At 37.9% G+C, this 20536-nt stretch overlaps 1 protein-coding gene across 5 annotated transcripts in view; it reads left to right on the top strand.

Moving 5' to 3' along the window:
• GRM5 (glutamate metabotropic receptor 5) overlaps window positions 1-20536 on the top strand; it is a 582464-nt gene that overhangs the window by 462544 nt on the left and 99384 nt on the right. For all 5 annotated transcript variants that reach the window (XR_010121538.1, XM_055283197.2, XM_055283195.2 and 2 more), the window contains exon 5: window positions 17883-18129. Coding sequence is in view for 4 of the 5 variants with exons in the window: in XM_055283197.2 (XP_055139172.1) it covers window positions 17883-18129 (247 nt within the window). In the remaining variant the exon portion in view is untranslated. The remainder of the gene's footprint in view (window positions 1-17882; window positions 18130-20536) is intronic.

The raw sequence follows: 20536 nt of genomic DNA, 5'->3' as shown, positions 1-20536 counted from the left end.
ATACAAGCCCATCAAACACTGAATAGAGTCAAGCCACTCATTATTATGAAAATCAATAGTTGAATTGGAACTTAAATAATTAGTAAATATGTATCCAGTTGATTGTAGGTTGCTTTTCCAAACAACATTTTGACTCATGACAGGGATTTTGTTGCAATCACTAAAAACCAATTTTAGTTTGACTTTTTTAAGATAAATAAATGAAGTAAACAGTACTGGTTTAAAGAATATTGCCCACCCCCACCACCTGGATGTACTAGTAGCTAGAAGACCAAGTTTGGAAAGTTGGCCCAGGTCCAAAGGATTCCAGGCAGCAGGAAACTCAACTTTTAGCAATTTGGCCAGAGTATGACTACATTTGCACGCTATCGTGAACTTGATTGCAAATAAATACTGATCATTCTTTTGCTGTACTTAGCTTTCTCCAGATTCCTGGAATACAGCTGCCAATTTACTGAGCCTGGATTACATTCCCATTGCTTGGCAGTCAAGTAAAAGGAACACAGGAGAATAAAAGCTACTTCAATTTCCCAAATGAAAGAATAATACAGTTTTCCATAATCTAGGTAAAATAAGGGGTCCATCAAAATTAGAAAAGCAATTTGTATTCTATGCAGCCCAATCATGAAGATTTCTATAGCTTAATTTGATAATCGAGGACAATATAAGTGGTCTCTGGCCGGGCACCGTGGCTCACGCCTGTAATGCCAGCACTTTGGGAGGCTGAGGCGGGCGGGTCACCTGAGGTCAGGAGTTCGAGACCAGACTGTCCAACATAGTGAAACGCTGTCTCTACTAAAAATACAAAATATTAGCCAGGCATGGTGGTGGGCAGCTATAATCCCAGCTACTAGGGAGGCTGAGGCAGGAGAATCGCTTGAACCTGGGAGGCGGAGGTTGCAGTGAGTTGAGATTGTGCCATTGCACTCCATACTGGGCAACAAGAGTGAAACTCTGTCTCAAAAAAATAAAAAATAAGTGATCTTATTACCATCATCATTGTCATAATTAACACTGAACAAGCAGCTGCTTGCTAGGCTCTATTCTTACCCACACTTTCCCTATACTATCTCATTTTATGCTCCCATCGAATTTTATGACATAATTACTATTAGTGTCCTTTTAACAAAAATCCAATAATGTTTAGAGAGAGTAAATAACTTGCCCAGGATTACACAACTAGTAAGTGGCAAAATAGTTTCAAACCTAGGTTATATGACTCCAAATAAGCTAAACCATATGCATATGCATGAGACTAATTCTGCTACTGCAATTTTACAGATTTTAGGACACACTAGATTCTTGACAAATATTTACTGAAATCTCTGTGAACTAGAACACCCTGGCACACAGTTGGTGCTCAATACATACTCGTTGAATAAATACATGCATATATATCATGTTTTGATTAAAAGCTCAGATGTCAGAAGGCAGGTGTCTGCTGCCCCCACCCCTTCCTCATAGCTCCCTCCAGCATGCAGCTCCTGAGCTATGTGCTGAGCTGGGTGATCCCATAAATCAAAGGAATTGAAGTCTGGGTTATAATGAAATAAATATGTATTGATAATGGTAAGGTGGGTAGTGTATTTAAGCAGTTTCTTATCTTTGTTACTTCTTTTTAAACATGATAATAATTTAGAAAATGTTCCTTTTAGGTATACTGCAGAAGTTTAGGTATACTGTAGATAGCATAGTTGAAAGAGTCAGATTGAACTGGGTTTGAAATTCTCCCCAACTGTGTTTTAGCTTTATGTCATTTAGCATTTTATTCTAACTCGTGGATCTCAAATGTTCTCATCTAAGCAAGGGTAGAAAATGATGCTTAGCTTATGTGTTTGCTGTGAGGGCTACATGAGCTCATGAGTGTAAAGCACCTAGAATGTAGCACCTGTGGGATACTTTCCTCTATCTCTTCTTTAATGGCTACCTTTGAAATGTTTCAGAATAAAATGGCTTATAGAAAATAATTATTGCCATGGTTGAAAATAACATTGTGATTTTAAAGCAGTATCTATACCCTACAAAATTTGTACCATTGGTACAACAGCCACTATACTCAGAAGAGGAGCTTCATAAAAACTTTTTGATAAAAATGATTCAATATTAATCATTTTATATAGATCTACTTTCTACTCTAATCAAATCTCTTGTATTAGAGATGATGATTAATCTCTCATGTATGTAATATGTGAACTCTGCATTTTCTGGTTCAATTCTTTGTAGAAGGTTTATATACTGCAATGTAATTCGTTTTTGCAATGTTCTACTTCATTTCAATTACAGTGCTTATTATAAGAGATGGAATTCTCATTTAGCATGCTCATTATTTTTAATTAGAAATAAATCTTGAAGGAACTTAAATTTTTTGCATCTCTTATTGTCGGAAGCATAAACTCTAGAACATTGTGTGAATAAATAAGCACAGTAATTCTCAAATTTTCAAAGATGGAAAGTGTTAATTATATAAATATACTAATAGTGATCTTGTGTATGTAAATTGTACTAGATGTACAGTAACAACAGAAAGTTTCTAATTATTTGGTACCTGTTGTGGGGTCATAGCTTCCACATGTATTATCTCCAATTCTCACAACTCTAAAAGAAAGTATTATTTTTCTCCTTTTCAAAGTGAGCGAGCCCTGAAAAAAGAATCATTTGCAATTCTACCTGGGAAACGCTATCGAGGATTCATCATAGAGTGACCACTAGATTGTGTTTTAACGTATGATAAGAAGCTAACTGGACAAAAATGAGAAAGCCACATCTTCAGGAAACATTATAAAACACAGTTAAAATATAACTCATTGAAAAGAATGGTGGCGATGAAGATAAACAGACAGGGCCAAGTGGGAAAAGTCTGGTCTAGGAGTTTGATCTTAGTATAGTAAGAAGACTCTGATGCTATGGTTTTTGCCACACAATCTTTTAAATAATATCATAACCATTAGCCCTCATGTCCCTGTGGAATTCTTCTTTCATTTACACACCATATGGAAGTTCTGCAAAATACTGTAATGTGAATGAGAGATATGGTATCTAAAATAATATGTCCATCAGAGGGCTGCCAACTGGCTGTTCATGGTGAATCATTTAAATTTAAAATTTGGTGTTCTGCACGTAGAAGCGTGCAATCCCTGTTGAATTTCTGAAGCTCCCTGAAGAAGCCTCTTCTTTCTGCAGCTGCTGTGTGCATTTGCATTTCAATATGAGCATTCAGTGGTCAACTGCCTGTATTTCGGACACAATTATAAACTGGAGATACTGCAAATATTAGGAACTGGTGTCTCTACAGGCATGTGGATACAGCTCTGGGTTTCCAGTATTGCCATGCTTCCTGACAAAGAATAGGCAGTATAGTGTTAGGTATAGGATGAATGATTTATGTGATGTCATAAGTTACCCCAGCCCTTTCATAGACTATTTGTTTTCTTCCCTACAACACTAGTCACCGCCCAAGCCCTAAATCAATAGCTAGTCATTTGTTTTATTAAACTTGATCTATGTTCCCAAAAAGCTACCTGCACCTTCATTGTAACATTCATTTCTCTGTTGGGCCCACTTTATGTTAGATTCCATACAGTAAGTCTATTCCACCTTCAACCATCATAAGTGTGATCCACTGGTATATTACTGACAATGTCGAGCAGTGTTCTGGGTGCTGGAAAAACAATGATAAACAAGATCAATGTGTGTCTGATCCACATAGTGCTGATTTTCTACTCTGAAGTAATCTCTGAATCCCATGATATGTTTAGAGGCTTTTGCACACAATAGGCATTTAGCAAATGCAAAATGAAGAAATGGATTGCCTAGTCTAAGCCATGGTGTTAGAAACTATGGAAGATCCAAGATAAACATGACAATTGTTGGCCTTCGGGGAGTTCCTACTCTGTGGTGGGCATAGACAAGCACATAGATAATTCTAATGCATGGCAGAAAGTATTGTGTGTTGTAATAGAGATATAAACATTTCTGTGGGAGCATGTAATGGCAAAAGATTAATTCTGGCTTAAAGGGAGGGATGTTCTGCTCTTCTGTCACAGCAGAAAAAATATGGTATCATCCACTGTGCATAACTGAAATCCATTTGCCATATGCATAAAGAATGAGTAGATTCACAAAATAAATGAGAGTAGGGAGAATTTGATTCACTGCAGTTTTTTTTATTGCAATGTTATCGTATGTTATCCAGTGGTATTTTCCAGATTTATAATCATCTTCCAAGAAAATACTTCAATCCCTTCCCTTATATCTTCCTTCCTTTTACTATCCTTCCCTTACAAATGGGTACAGAAGAAACAGTGAGGACAATCTGAAAGAATTTTAGTACCTAGAATAAGAACTATCACAAAGATTTAACTCAAGATTTTTTAAAAAAATAAACTGCTGCTTGTTTTATTACTCTATGGTCATGAGTTAATTTGCCAAAATCATTCTTAAACAATGGTTCATTAGCCTCACATAATGAAAATAACACTACCCAAGAAATTATGAGGCAAGTATTCTGAGGCTAGCTGCTACTAACGAAAGGTATGACTTTAGGGAAGTCCTCTTGGTCTTATTTTCCTTGTCTGTAAAATTAGTGTATTTCACCAAATTAGAAGGTCACAATCTTGGATGAGACAGGGTCCAGAGCATTTGCCATGTGAGAATATGGAGCCAGTGTTTTCACATCTTCTGAATTATCAAGAGAATCCACAAAGCTAGATATTAATGTGAAATTTCCATAAAACAGCATTTAGGCCAAATAAAACATATCTAAAGGCCAAATTCAGCCCAAGGGCTTCCTTTCTTCAGCTTGTAGAGTAGATGCTCTCTGAAATCTCTTGCATCTCAGACATTCTTTGATTGTGCACTGTTAAGACAGTCTGATTATCCTTTGTTTAACAGCTACTTCAAAGTTCCGGTTTCCCAGATGAATTAAATAACATGTTTTGAGGGTCTGTAAAGTTAAATTGTAATCACAGATTGGAGAGTTATAGTTTCTGCTAATCCTTTTGGAGGCTTCTGATTTTTTTAAACAATATGAAAATTAGGAATGAATGTTAAGTGGTGTAACTCAGGGATCTAGTTTTGAATAAAGAAAAAAAGAAGTAAGAGCAGCCCTTTCCTGTTTCCATTTCCTCTCTACATGCTGCTGTGAGGCAGATCCAGCCAGAGAGCACCTGGCAAGTCGGCTTAGTACAGAACCTCATGGCTAGGTTAATCCTGGCTCACAGCAGACCCTAAAAAATAATCGTTGAACAAAGTAAATACTACTGAATGAAGTCCTGTTCTTTGGTGCACTATCATGCCAACTAATTAACATGCCTACCATTTACTGGATAAGAAAAGAACTTTGAATAAAACAAACCATTTTATTATGTGCACTTAAGACTTTAAAGTTTGCCTAATAAGATGAAACTCCTTTGGTCCCCACAAGCTTCTACCACTGAGCCCATACTTTATATGTTGAATCGTTGTTTTGTTTTTTTTTTTTTTTTTTGAGGACACAGATTCATCTTATTTATGTTTCTGTCAGCAGCATCCAGCACAGTGTCTGACATGCAGTAAGTACTCAATAAATGTCTTTTTAATCAATGACTTAATCTCTGAATGAGTCAACTAATAAATTATTTAATGAGCCAGAATTTCTCTCTAGGGCCAAAGCAGCAAGAAAAAAGAATTGAATAAAACTCAGTGAATTCTACTAAATCATTTAAAGAAAGATAGTATCAACAGTCTGAGTTTAAAAATGAAGCCAGAAGATTAGTAAAAGTTTCTGGGCTCTTTACATCACTCCCAAATAATTGTATACGGTTGCCATATTCTGGACATTTCAAATATAATGTTATGCAATCTTGGGTGCTGTTTAAATCTAATGGAGAATATTGATTTTTTTTTTAAGTATAGGCAAACAAACTGGTTAGTTTAGTCTGTAAGGTAAGTTCCCACTTACCTTCTTAGGCTCCGCCTCCAACTGTCAGTTTTCAAAGCCTTTGCAGTGCTATCAAAGTTTATCAAACATATGCCTCATTGAGTGGTCAGTCTTTAGCCCTGGGCATTGTTCCATTCCATAGTTGAGTTCTCAGAAGTTGGTATGCTGACCCGAGTCAAATCAATGCCTATACAACTTAGGGAGAAACTAAGAGTTCATACTCAATGCTATAGGACTACTTTCTTAGCACTCCCCATCTCCCTGCCCTACTGTCTCCCTGTCCCACTCCAGGTTCCAGCCTCTTCCACCCACCTCCTGGTCTTCTGGCTAGAAATCTGAGACTTTAATTTTCACCTCTCCCTCTCACTTTCTGTTCTTGAGATCACCCTGCCATGGGAACCAAGTGGGGAAAGGCTAGAGAAAGGAACAAACCAACAGATAATTTTCCTCCACACACTCTTGGGATACAGTTCCTTTGGTCACAGAGAAGGGTTTCCATCCTTACAGTTATAAGCATCCACCCAGACACTGTTGCCTTTGCCACCACCACTTACTATCATCACCTTGCCAGGGTTACCTGGGGGCTTAAATAGAAGAAAAGAAAAAACAAAAAGAGAATTTTTTCCACTCTCTCTGATTTGTAGGTTGTCATTTTCTTTTCCTCAGACCGGAAATAAAGAACTTCTCTTGGAGCTGTTTCTGCTTACATCTGGTGCACAGTTCCATGATTTGGCTGCTTTTGAGTCTAAATCTGAAGATATTGGGGAAAAAAATCCAAGAAACTCATGCATGATTCAGTGATGTTTTGAATTCTGTTATTTTTCCCCAATCCACTTATTACTACTTATTTTTCAGAGTTCTCAACTAGCTTCTCCAGCTCTGTCCAGGATTTTTAGCTGTATTCAGTGGGAGAATCAGAGTGTGCTTACTCCATCTTGATTGGACCAAAATTTTTCCCATGTAGTTTTATTAGATGGTGAAAATACACGAGATTGCTTAATGAGATTGTCTGGTCCACCTAACAGATCCTGCTGTAAATTGGCATGGCTATGTTTAGTTTTGTTTAAATAAGTGCTGTTCTACAAAGGAATGCCTTCTGTCTGGTAAACTGACTTGACAATCTGAGAGTGAGACCTGTTATTTGATCACACTCCTTGAGGCATCCTGTCATCCCTTTGGCCTCATTCATGTACTTAACATATATTAATAGAGCCAATTGTGTTTCAGGTGCTATGCTAGATACAAGGGCTGCATCTGTGAGGAACACAGAATCCTTGTCTCTAGGGAGCCCACAGTGTCCTGGAAATCAGTGACAGATCACCGCCAAAGTTACAAGACAGCAAAACTGAGCCTTAGATCCAGGTTAGAGATAGTTATGTAAACAGGCAATTTTTGTATTGAATGTTTAATATATGATAAAAACCAGTACCAGTATTATAGGAAAACAGAACAGAGATGTAATTATGTATTAGTGATTTCTCACTTCTCAATTAATGACACTCTAATCCATCTACTTACTTAACTGAATACTTGGACTCATCCTTCATTCTTTATTTTTCCTAACACTCCACATCCTATCCATTAGTACATTCTATTCTCTATACTTTCAAAATATATTCAGAATCCTACCCTGGACTAAGCTACCATAATCTCTCAGCATTCTGTCACAGTATTTCCTGTGTTTCCCCCCTTTCCTACTCTTGTTCTATTTTCCATGCAGCAAAGTAAAAAATTTTTAATGAAAATCAGATTGTAATGTTTTTCTGGTAAAAAAAAAACACTCCAAAGCCCTATCTTATCCAACCCCTATCTCTCTTGCCTCATATCCTATTTCTCTTCCCCTTATTATGTTTCAGCATTTCTTTTATTCCTCAAAGAACATATTAGGCATATTTGCACTTGCTAATGCCTCTGGCAACATACTTCTCCCAGATCTTTATATTTTGAATGTGAAGAAATAAATATATTATTATTAACAAAACTTGGGTCAGGGACCAGGTAACGTAAATCAATTTATTTTATCAAATGCTTTGTTAGTATAAACTTGTTTAAGTATCATCTCAATCTGCTAGATACTATTTTTAAAACCATTTTTTTCAGGCACAGAGAGGTTAACTAACTTGCTAGTAAAAATGAACAGCAAGAAAATGGCAGAACTGTGATTATAACCTTCTGTCTACTTCCAGAATCCAATCCGTGCTCTTATATGCTATGCTCTGCTGCTCTTAATAGTTGAGAGGCATTCTCTACACAAAGTGCGATGTCATCTTGCATATTCACCCCCTTCAGCCATGTGTGGAATTATGGAGGGAGTGGAGATAGATGGGAACCTAAACCTAGAGAGATAAGAGGCAAGAAAATTCCCCAATTTACCAATATATTCACCACATCTATAATATTGAGACTAATGTATTAACAAATGTCTCTTATAAATGTGGATACTAACCACACCTGGCCCCAATTTAAAAAATAAGCTAAGCTTGCCAGCTATTCACAGTAACTTTGATTTTTTTAGTTTCTTAATCTATAGTGGAAATGGCCCCTACCTGATTGGGTTTTATGAGATTAAAGCATTTTATAAAGTCATGATTTTGTTAGCACACATTTCAATAGAGCTCTCTCAGCTACCTGAAGAAGGTGAAAGGTCAGCCATGTGCTTCTTTCTCTGGTGGAGGAAGAAGGCTGGAAAGTAGGTGAAATGGCACAGGCAGAATTTAAACTTGGATTTCTATGACTTGAACTCCTGATGCCTCATGAATGCTAAAACAAATTATGATGTCTTTCTGTAAAATATATAAGCATCAAAATGACTTAATAAGAAATTACAAAAGTTAAACTTCTATTTGTTCTCTTCTTGTATTTTGTTGGTTTTCCAATTATTATTATCATTTTGAGGGGGAGGAATTTGCAATCACTTGGGCCTTTGGGTGATTAGGGAAAATAGTCACCAGGCACTTCTACAAGATCCTAATGCTGCTCAAATAGGCCAGTTGTTCCCAGATGCTCAACAATAACAAATGATTTAACAAGCTGTGAAAAAACATGTGCATCCGTCAGTTTTTAAGCTCTTGCTTTTGATTGGCACCTTCTGTACATACCTGGGCCCAGGTCTTGGGCAGTGCTAGCAGGCATTATCTGAGAGAACAGGCACATGGAATTATATAGGAAAAATTCAAGATTGTTGTTGTTGCTGTTTGTTTTCCCGAAGTTTATCTCTTATTTAGAATAATTTTTAAAAAGGTGATACAGGTATTTCTTCTTTCCAGTGAATAACAATATAGTATAACAAGAAAACTAGTCATGACATTACAAGTTTCTGTCTACTTTTGATTTTTACCATCTGAGTGACCATGGAAAATCGATTTCACTTGTCTACAGCTTATATATATATACAGTGTGGATAGTTTCTGCTGTGCATGTCTATCTTGTAGTGTTGAGGCACATAATGGATACATGCAAAATTATGTTGAAAAGTGCCAAGCAAATGAAAATTGTCAATATTGTCTCCATTCAATGCAATAAACAGTATAGTAAGCATGCCCTAAACACTGTGATTTAATTTACAAATTAAAAAGGCTCAAATTTGCCTTTGTGCCAGTTGCTGTCTATTGTGGATAAGGCATAAATCAAAATAAAAAAAAAGCTAAATAGTGACTGCCTGAGAGTCTAATGGGCATCCCATCAGGTGAGACCTTTCACTTACTTTTATACTCTAAAGTCTTGACCAGAAATATATAGTGACTAAAGGTTATTACGATTTACATTTTGACACAGTTACTACTTATGAGGCATCTTGTGCCAGGCTCTGTGTGAGGTACTTATGACTTTCTATAACATTTAATCCTCACATCATCCTTGTAAAATAAGGGTCATCATTTAGCAGATGATTAAACTGAATGTTAAGTAATTGAAGTAACTTGTACAAGTCACAGAGCCAGGAAGACACATAACAGGATTCAAACATTGATCTCCATACCCTGTTCATAAGAGAGAAAAATAAAAGAATGAGACTCAAACCCACACTTTTATAACAGCCAGAAAAACATGTACTGCTGAACTCTCATAGTGGTTGGGAGGCAGAGTTGCAGAACATGGCTTAGGGTCAAGGTAAAGCACGTAAGTGTGGCCTCAGAGATTGCCACTGAATACCCAGTCTTCTGGAAATAGAATCAATCCTGTGAGTAACCTCTTCTTTACTTAGCATGTTAAATAGGGAAAGGTAGGTTATAAGACTGACCTAGGAAATGGATGTTTCAAACTCTGCTCCCCTAAAGTATTCCCACAATTCTATAATAAGGTATATAGAGTGTCAGAGAGAGATCTAGAGAAAATGATCCAGTGTTCAAAGTGCAACTTAATTTTAATATCTGCAGTCATGGTGGTCTTCATGAAGGAAGTGTTCTTGAATCCTTTAAAAATGGTTAGCAGCTAATAGCACAATAACAGGATCAAATTCTCACATATCAATTTATATCCTTAGTGTAAATGGGCTAATGTCCCCACTTAAAAGGCATAAAATGGCAAGTTGGATAAAGAAGCAAGATCCAACTGTCTGCTAACTTCAGGAGACCTATCTCACAAGTAACAACACCCACAGGCTAAAACTAAAGACATGGAGAAAGATCTATCAGGCAAATGGAAAACAAAAAACTGCAGTGGTAGCTTTTCTTATATCATATAAAACAGACATTAAACAAATGATACTTTGTTAAAAGACAAAGAAGAGCATTGTATAATGGTAAAAGTTACAATACAAACAAGAAGACTCAACTATCCTAAATGTGTATGTACCCAACACTGGAGCACCCAGATTCACAAAACAGGTTTTTAGAGATCTATGAAGAGATTTAGGAAGCTACACAATAATCTTGGGGAACTTCAACACCTGACTGACAATGTCAGACGTATCATCAGGGCATAAAACTAATGAAGATATTCTGGACTTAAACTCAAGACTTGACCAGTTGGAGCTAATTACACATCTACATAACACTCCATCCCAAAACAACAGAATATACGTTCTTCTCATCTGCACATGGCACATAATTGTAAGATGAGCACGTGCTCAGGAATAAAGCACGTCCAAGCAAATTAAAAGAAATTGACATCATACCCAACACACCCTCGGACCACAGCACAATAAAACTTAAAAATCATTACTAAGAAAATCTATCAAAACTGTACAGTTACATGGAAATTAAACAATGTGCTCCTGAATGACTTTGGGATAAAAAATGAAATTAAAGTAGAAATCAAACAATTATTTGAAACTAATGAAACAGAGGCATAACATACCAAAATCTTCGAGACATAGCTAAAGCAGTGTTAGGAGGAAAGTTTATAGCACTAAATGCCTACATCAAAAAGTTAGAATCATCTCAAATTAACAACCTAACATCACACCCAGGAAAGGAAGAAGAACTAGAAAAACAAAAGCCAAACAACATCAAAGCTAGCAGAAGATAATAATCAAAATCAGAACTGAAATGATTGAAATTGAGACGTGAAAATCCATACAAAACATCAATGAAAACAAAAGTTGGTTTTTTGCAAGATTAAACAAGATTGATAGGCTGCTAGCTAGGTTAATAAAGAAAAAAAAGAGAAGATCCAAATAAACACAATTAGAAATGACAAAGGTGACATTACAACTGACCCCACGGACATATAAAATATCCTCAGAGACTATTGTGAACATCACTATGCACACAGACAAGAAAACCTAGGAGAAATAGGTAAATTTCTGAAAACACCCAGCCTCTCAAGATTGAACCAGGAAGAAATAAAAATTCTGAACAGATAAATAACAAATTGTGAAATTGAATCAGAAATAAAAAGCCTACCAGCCAAAAAATGTCCTGGGCCCAATGGAATCAAAGCCAAATTCTACCAGATGTTCAAAGAAGAGCTAATATCAGTCCTATTAAAATTACTCCAAAAATACAAGGAGGAGGTACTCCTCCCTAACTCATTCTACACAGCCAGCATCATCCTGATATCAAAGCCTGGCAGAGACACAACAATAAAATAAAACAACAGGCTCATATCCCTGATGAACATAGATGCAAAAATCCTCAAAAAATACTAGCAAACAGAATTCAGAAGCACATGAAAATGTTAATTAACTACCATCAAGTAGGCCTTATTCCTGGGATTCGTGGTTGGTTTAACATATGCAAATCAATAAATGTGATTTACCACAGCAAGAGAAGTAACAAAAACCACGTGATCATCTCAATAGATGCAGAAAAAGCCTTCCATAAAATTCAATATCCCTTCATGGTAAAAACTGAACAAGTTAGGCAACAAAGGAACATACATCAAAATAATAAGAGCCATCTATGACAAATCCACAGCCAACATCATACTGAACAGGCAAAAGCTGGAAGCATTCCTTCTGAGAATTGGAACAAGACAAGAATATTCATTCTCTTCATTTGTATTCAATGTAGTACTGGAAGTCCTAGCCAGAGCAATCAGGCAAGAGACAGAAATAAAGGGCATCCAAATAGGAAGAGAGGAAGTCAAGCTACTTCTTTTTGCAGACGATATGAATCTATACCAAGAAAACCCCATAGATTGCACCAGAAGGCTTCTAGAACTGATAAACAACTTCAGTAAAGTTTCAGGATACAAAATCAATGTACAAGTATCAGTAGAATTTTTATAAACCAATAACGTCCAAGCTCAGAGCAAAATCAAGAACACAATCTCATTTACAATAGCCAAAAATAATAATAAGGAATAACTAGGAATACAATTTACCAAGGAAGTGAAAAATCTCTATAAGAATTACAGAACACGGCCGGGCGTGGTGGCTCATGCCTGTAATCCCAGCACTTTGGGAGGCCAAGGCGGGCAGATCACGAGGTCAGGAGATCAAGACCATCCTGGCTAACACGGTGAAACACCGTCTCTACTATAAATACAAAAAATTAGCTGGGCGAGGTGGCGAGCGCCTGTTGTCCCAGCTATGCGGGAGGCTGAGGCAGGAGAATGGCATGAACCCTGGGGGGCAGAGCCTGCAGTGAGCCGAGATCATGCCACTGCACTTCAGCCTGGGTGAAAGAGCGAGACTCCGTCTCAAAAAAAAAAAAAAAAAAAAAAAAAAGAATTGCAGAACACTGCTGAAAGAAATCAGAGATGACACAAACAAATGGAAAAACATTCTATGCCCATGGTTAGGAAGAATCAATATTGTTAAAATGGCCATACCACTCAAAGTAATTTACAGATACATTGCTATTTCTACCAAACTACCAATTTCATTTCTCACAGAATTAGAAATGTGTATCCTAAAATTTATATAGAACCAAAAAGATCTCAAATCAAGCAAAAAGAACAAAGCCAGAGGCATCACACACCCAACTTCAAACTATACTACAAGGCTACAGCATCCCAAACAGCATGGTACTGGTAGAAAAACAAACACATAGGCCAGTGAAACAGAATATAGAACCCAGAAACAAAGCCACACATTTACACTCAACTGAGCTTCAACAAAGTCAGTAGTAACAAACAATGGGGAAAAGACTTCCTATCCAATAAATGGTGCTGGGATCACTGGCTAGCTGTATGCAGAAGATTGAAATTGGACTCCTATTATTCACTATATGCAAAAATTAACTCAAGATGGATTAAAGACTTAAACGTAAGACGTAAAACTATAAAAACCCTAGAAGAAATCCTAAGAAATACCATTCTGAACATTAGCCTTAGCAAAGAATTTATGACTAAATTCCCCAATGCAATTGCAACAAAAACAAAAATTGATGCATAGAACCTAATTAAGCAAAGGGCTTCTGCACAGCAAGGGAAACTATCAGCAGAGTAAACAGACAACCTACAGAATTGGGGAAAATATTTGTAAACTATGTATCCAACAAAGGTCTAATATCCAGAATGTGTAAAGAACTTAACCAAATCAGCAGGCAAAAAACAACCCCATTTAAAATGGGCAAATAATATGAACAGACATGAATCCCACTACTGAGTATATACCCAAGGGAAAAGCACTCATTCTACGAAAAAGACACATCCCTTATATGTTCATCACAGTGCTGTTCACAATAGCAAATACATGTAATCAACCAAGATGCCCATCAGTGGTGGACTGGATAAAGAATATGTGGTACATATACACCATGAAATACTACACAGCTGTAAGAGAGAATAAAATCATGTCCTTTGCTGCAACATGGATCAAGCTCAAAGCCATTATCCTGAGTGAACTAATGCAGGAATAGAAAACCAAAAACTACATGTTCTCATTTATAAGTGGGAGCTAAACATTGAATACACATGGACATAAATATGGAAATAACAGACACTGGAGACTGCTTGAAGAGGAAGGGTGGTAGGGAGCTATGGTTTGGAAGGCTACCTTTCAGGAACTATGGTCACTACCTTGGTGACAGGATCATTTATACACCAATCCTCAGCAACATAATTTACCCATGTAACAAACCTGCACATATACCCCTGAACCTAAATAAAAGTAAGAGGAAGAAAATGGTTAGGACTAGTACTAGTGTAGGATTAGGGAGAAAAAGTAAAATAGAAGGGTAGTCTAGAGAAGACAGTTTGTTAATTTAATTCATTCACCAAATATTTATTGGTGGCCAACTGTGTGCCACAAATTGTTCTACACACTGAGTAGAAAACAAAAAAGAAAATATCCAGGCTGGGCGCGGTGGCTCACACCTGTAATCCCAGCACTTTGGGAGGCCAAGGCGGGCCAATCACGAGGTCAGGAGATCAAGAGCATCCTAGCTAACACGGTGAAACCCGGTCTCTACTAAAAATATAAAAAAATTTAGCCGGGCGTTGTGGCGGGCGCCTGTAGTCCCAGCTACTTGGGAGGCTGAGGCAGGAAAACAGTGTGAACCCGGGAGGCAGAGCTTGCATTGAGCCAAGATTGCGCCACTGCACTCCAGCCTGGACCACAAAGAGAGACTCCATCTCAAAAAAAAAATCCCTGTTTTCATAGAGCTTATATTTTAGTGAGTAGTGTTTAAGATAGCCAATAAGCAAGATAATAAGATAAATTTATAAAATACGTTAGGTGTTGGTAAGGTGAAAATAATGTCACAAAAGAAGATAGGGAGTGTTGGTGGGGGGAGGTAGAGATGCAATTTAGACAGGATATCCAGAGAAGGTCTCACAGAGAGGATGATGCCTGAGTAAAGTCATAAATTGGGAAGGAAAAATGCTCTGCAACTTGTGAAGCAAGCTTACTATGCACTGGTTACCAGCTTGTGTGACAGAACATACTCATATGCAAGTTATGGGAAATGGATTTATTACTTACAGATAGGCAGCAAAAAACATCAGAAGCCTAGGACTCATTGTGAGCTGCTCCCCCAAGGCTCAGAAAGCTGCCTAGGGTGGATAGAGTCTCAATTGCCTGTAACCCACTTGCATAGCAGATAAGGGACCCTGGAAAGCAGCCTGCCCTGGGTGTTATATCCCGGGGTCACATGACTTACTGTGCTAAATCATTGAAGGACATGCTGTTCTGGTGAGACTAAAACAGAACCTAGGCTCTTCTAGCCAGTCTCTCTCTATCTCAGTAAGTTACATTATCAGACCATCATACAGTTACTGCTGAAAACTACAAGCAAGAAAGGGAGAAAAACCTGGTCAGTCCAAGGCCATTTGGAGAACTGTCCTGCACAAATCTTGTGGGTAGAGCATTCTAGGTAGAAGACACAGCAATTACAAGGGCTCAGAGGCAGGGGCATGCCTAGCATGTTTGAAGATGTGGGAGAAGGTCAGTGTGTCTAGGGCGGAATAATTTACGAGAAGAGTATTAAGAGATTGAGTCAAAGGAATAAGGGGTGAAATACCATGAGGCAGGCTCCTGTGTGTCTTTGAAGGCCATTGCAAGGACTTTGGCTTTTACTTTTAGTAATGAGAAAAAAGTCACTGGGAAGTTTGATCAGAGGATTGTCATGATCTGACTTCTAGTTAAGGGACTTATTATGGCTATTGTGCTAAAAACAGGCTGGAGTGCAGGGAAGATGGGCAAACGGAGAAAGTAGGAAACCAGTTAGAAGACTATTGCTATAATCTAGACAAGAGAGGATATATACTGAGTCTGGTAGCAGTAGATTAGTGCTAAGTAGTCTAATTCCAGATAAATTTTGAAGATAAATCAAATAAGAGTTGTGAAGGTATGAAGGAAAAAGAGGAGTCAAAAGTGATTCAAAAGTGTTCGACTTGGCAACTAGAATAATGGAATTTCCAGCAGTGTGAGGTAAAATGTGGAAATATGAATCCAGTCTGTATGGGGAAGGAAATTGTAAGATTTGCCTAGAGTGTAGCCTGGGTCTATTGTCTAGTCCTGAGATGGAAGCAGGATTTCCCATCTTATATTATGTCAGAATGAACTATGCCAGTTTCTCTAGGGAGACTCTCTACAGGGGAAATTTAAGGTGTCAGTATTTGGGCCAGCAATCAAGATGGAGATGATAGGCCTCTACAATTTCGGAAGCCATAAAGCAACATACTATCTTTGGAGAGTTTTTATTGTTTGTTATTGTTGAAAAAAAAACACCTTTCTTAAAGAAAACATTTGTTCCAAAATGATAAGCTCTGGCTTTACCTCAGCTCTTTCTTTCACTTTTTTTTTTTTTTTTTTTTTTTTTTTACCACACTCTTCCTATATGTCTTAACCCTATTCATTCTACAATCACCAGGCCTGGAAATAGATTTCACTTCCTAGACACCTTTGCCATAATCATGGCCTCTACCACAGGCAGGAACATTTTCTTCTGTCATTGGAATCACTGCATTCCCTCTTGAGTTTCCCTGACAGCCCTACTCCTACAGCCCTTTAAACCTTTCTCCACAATGTAGCCAGTTTGGTCTTTCTAAAATAGAAATCTGATCATGTCCCTCCCTAGCTTCAACACTTCAATTGATCCCAAAGCTCTTATCATAAAATGCAGTAATCTTTTTTGTTTGTTTGTTTGTTTTGAGACTGACTGACTTTCCCTCTTGTTGCCCAGGCTGGAGTGTAATGGTGCCATCTCGGCACACTGCAACCTGCACCTCCCAGGTTCAAGCGATTCTCCTGTCTTAGCCTCCTGAGTAGCTGGGATTAGAGGCATGTGCCACCACACCCAGCTAATTTTGCGTTTTTAGTAGAGACAGGGTTTCACCATGTTGGCCAGGCTGTTCTTGAACTCTTGATCTCAGGTGATCCACTCGCCTCAGCCTCCTAAAGTGTTGGGATTACAGGCGTGAGCCACCAAGCCTAGCCAAAATGCAGCAATCTTAACATGGCTTAAGCATCTCTGCCTTCCTCTACCATTTCAGCTCTCTCCTTTCTCCTACCTCCTACTGTCTGTGCTGGTCATTGATTTCCTTAAAGTCTCCCAAACTAGCATGCTCTATCTTACCTGTTATTCTTCAAAAATGCTTGGACCACTCTTTCTCCCCCTTCATCCGATTGATACTTAGCCTAATGCTCAGCTTCAGAGAGCTTCCGGGTCTGATTCACTATTCAGTCCTGTCTCAGCACTTATCAAAACACATTATAATTGCCTGCTTAGATAGATGCTCATCTGCCCTTAGACACTAAGTAAATGAGAGCACCAAAAAGGTGTATTATCACAGCTGATACTAATGAAATGAATCTGTCCTTAAGATACATTTTATGGTACAGAAATACAGTTCTATCCTGCATTCATACTTAGAGTTTGGTTTTGGAAGGAAGTGGATCTTGCTACTGTTGGTGATTCAGAAGTTTTTTCAGAGTTTTGGAAGAAAAACCTGAATACAGAAGATAACTATCAGGCCCATTATGTCGGTACTGTTTCTCAGTGTTACCCGTGGTTTTAACTCTGATAAAATTGCTCTAGTGCATTCTCTAATTACAGGTAACCCATTATTCAGTACCCAGGAATGTCGCAAGAGTAGATTTGTATCTCAAAGCTACGCTTAATTTGTTTCCCAACAGGTTCTCTGACTCTGAAAACACATCATGTTCAGGATTCCAAAATGGGATTTGTGATCAACGCCATCTATTCGATGGCCTATGGGCTCCACAACATGCAGATGTCCCTCTGCCCAGGCTATGCAGGACTCTGTGATGCCATGAAGCCAATTGATGGACGGAAACTTTTGGAGTCCCTGATGAAAACCAATTTTACTGGGGTTTCTGGAGATACAATACTATTCGATGAGAATGGAGACTCCCCAGGAAGGTATTGTTACAATTCTCCTCTAGACAGTAGAGACTGAACAACAGCCAACTCTTGATCCTGAAATGTCTCTTTCTCTCCTTTGTGGTTAATCTAGGTTTCCTGGTAATGCTTCCCCTTCCCTGACATCCCAAATGAGCAAAGATAGAGAGAAGAAGCCCCATTTCCTGTGGCCAGGAAAAAAGCATTTGTGCTGATGTCCAAAATGTGCTTTGGGAATCATCACATTTCAGGGACCGAAACTAAGAGGCAGGAACCTCACATGATCACAGATAAATAAAAACCATCTCTGTGGTTTCTCTGTACATGCTTGTCATGTTATTCCCTGTATTCGGATATTTTCTTGTGTAATTGAACTATTCTGAAATAGGAACAATTTGATTTCTGGTAATCCAGAAATAGGGCTGAGGTTCGGTTCTGTTGTTTGCTGTACCTACAGCAAGTGAGTTACAAGTCATTTTATTTTATTATTCTCCAGCTGGATCACTTTCTTCCTTGTTAAGGACTAAATTGTTTTTTTTCTCTGAAATTTTACCTTTTATTATTTGTAGAGGAACTTGAGGAACATAAACTCATAAGTATAGGTCAGTCCCCAGAGAAATCACTAAGTACCCAGAACTTACCAGAATTCACATTTATCTTCTACTCCAAATTCTTAAATGACTCTACACAGTCATTTAAGACTTATAGACACTTTTAATCTATAAGGAATAATGCCATTGAAATGATATTTTGAGTTGTAGCAGGGCTGAGTCTTCACTCAGCCTTGTATCAAAACAATAGGGTCCTTTGGTCTCTCAGTGCCCTTCTAGCAATAGCTCATACTTAACAACTGTGCTTGGAAAACTGTCTATACACTCTGTTTGTGGTTGACGCTGCAAAGAGGTTTCATGAATCCTCAACAATTCACACCACACGTGCCCACACATTCTGTCAGCAACCTTGGTTTATCACACTTCTACATTCTAAGATGAGCTAGAGCTTATCCCAAATGCAGCTATTACTATTTCACATGCCAGACTTATAAGTGATAGCTAGTTTCAGGTCATACAGCCAAGTGAAAACCTAGGTTTTTTTTTTTTCTATTCCAGAGACTTGAATATTGCTATAACTAGGCTGTTTGCCAAAATAAGCTGAATTTTCACATGTTGTTTTCTACTTTTTGGCTCTTCCATATATCCATGAAGGAAAAAATACAAGCATTTTCTCAGGGCCAAATAAAACTTCACAGTTGTAAATCTTTTAAGAGCAGGCTGACCAATGAGCTCAGTCTTTAGGCTTAGGTCAAGGCCTGGGCTCAGATAGCTGCACATGAATTTATTATTCCCATGTGCATCTCTAGAGTTCTTACATCAGCTTAGGACTTGCTGATAGAATCTGATCAGACTGTAGCTCCACCAATTCAAGAGTTTTTATGTCAGGTACCCAAACCATTCCACAAACCAGGGAGGGAGGAGATGCCTCAGAAGGTCCAGCTCTATTCCAATGGGAAACCTTGATGGATGTGGCAGAACATTGCTGCCTTATTCATAATCATCCAAATATGTTGTAAGGGGTTCTTAATCTTTTTTTGGAACAATCATCCCTTCAAGACTCAGACAAAATGTATAGAAATTCTTTCAAGAACAACATACTTAAAATTTTGCAAACAATTTCTGGGAATTCAGGATTGCTTTGAGTCTATCCCTGCACCACTGGGTTTGAGTATAACATTAACCCATGAATAAATTATCAGAGTTGGCCTCTAAGGGCATGAAGCAGACTCAGGAAAAGGTGATTTACCACCTTTTGTTTCTCCAAATAATCCAGTTACATTTACAAAAAAAAATTATAACTAGCATATATTGAGTTATATAGTGTTCTGAGCCAAACACTAAGTCAAGTGCTCTACTTTTTAATCCTATGAGGTAAGTAATGTTACCATTCTTTTTTCCAGCTAAAGAAAACCAAGGCTTATTCAATGACTTGCCCAAAAACACAGTCTAGTAAATGATAGAGTCAAAATTTTAACTCTGTCTCCTGGGCTTCAACTTCTAACCTTATACAACAGCCTGCCAATTAATCAACCAGGATCAAAATTTTAAAGACACTATATTCTGAGAAAATTTATTTGTAGACATTAGGTTGTTATTTTTGTGGAGTAAAAGCGTTCTGACAGATCAAAGGCATTCCCGGCTGAGTGAGAAAGCAAAGGATCCTGGGGTGATTAAGGAATCCTCTACAATTCCAGAGTTAAAAGTGGAGGATCCTAAACAGAGGAAGCTGAGAGAGATGGCAACTCACTCTGGCACACACTTGCAGACTGTTAGAAAGTATGTTTTAATCATTGTTTTTAAATCTCTCATCTGATTAGTCTACTATCAGTACCCAATGCTCTAATGAAAACCATGGTGCCAGGTGTTACAGAATC

Source organism: Symphalangus syndactylus, chromosome 6, assembly GCF_028878055.3.
Source record: "Symphalangus syndactylus isolate Jambi chromosome 6, NHGRI_mSymSyn1-v2.1_pri, whole genome shotgun sequence".
Classification (NCBI taxonomy): domain Eukaryota; kingdom Metazoa; phylum Chordata; class Mammalia; order Primates; family Hylobatidae; genus Symphalangus; species Symphalangus syndactylus.
The sequence above is the reverse complement of the archived record's forward strand: the minus strand, read 5'-3'. Positions and strand labels throughout refer to the sequence as shown.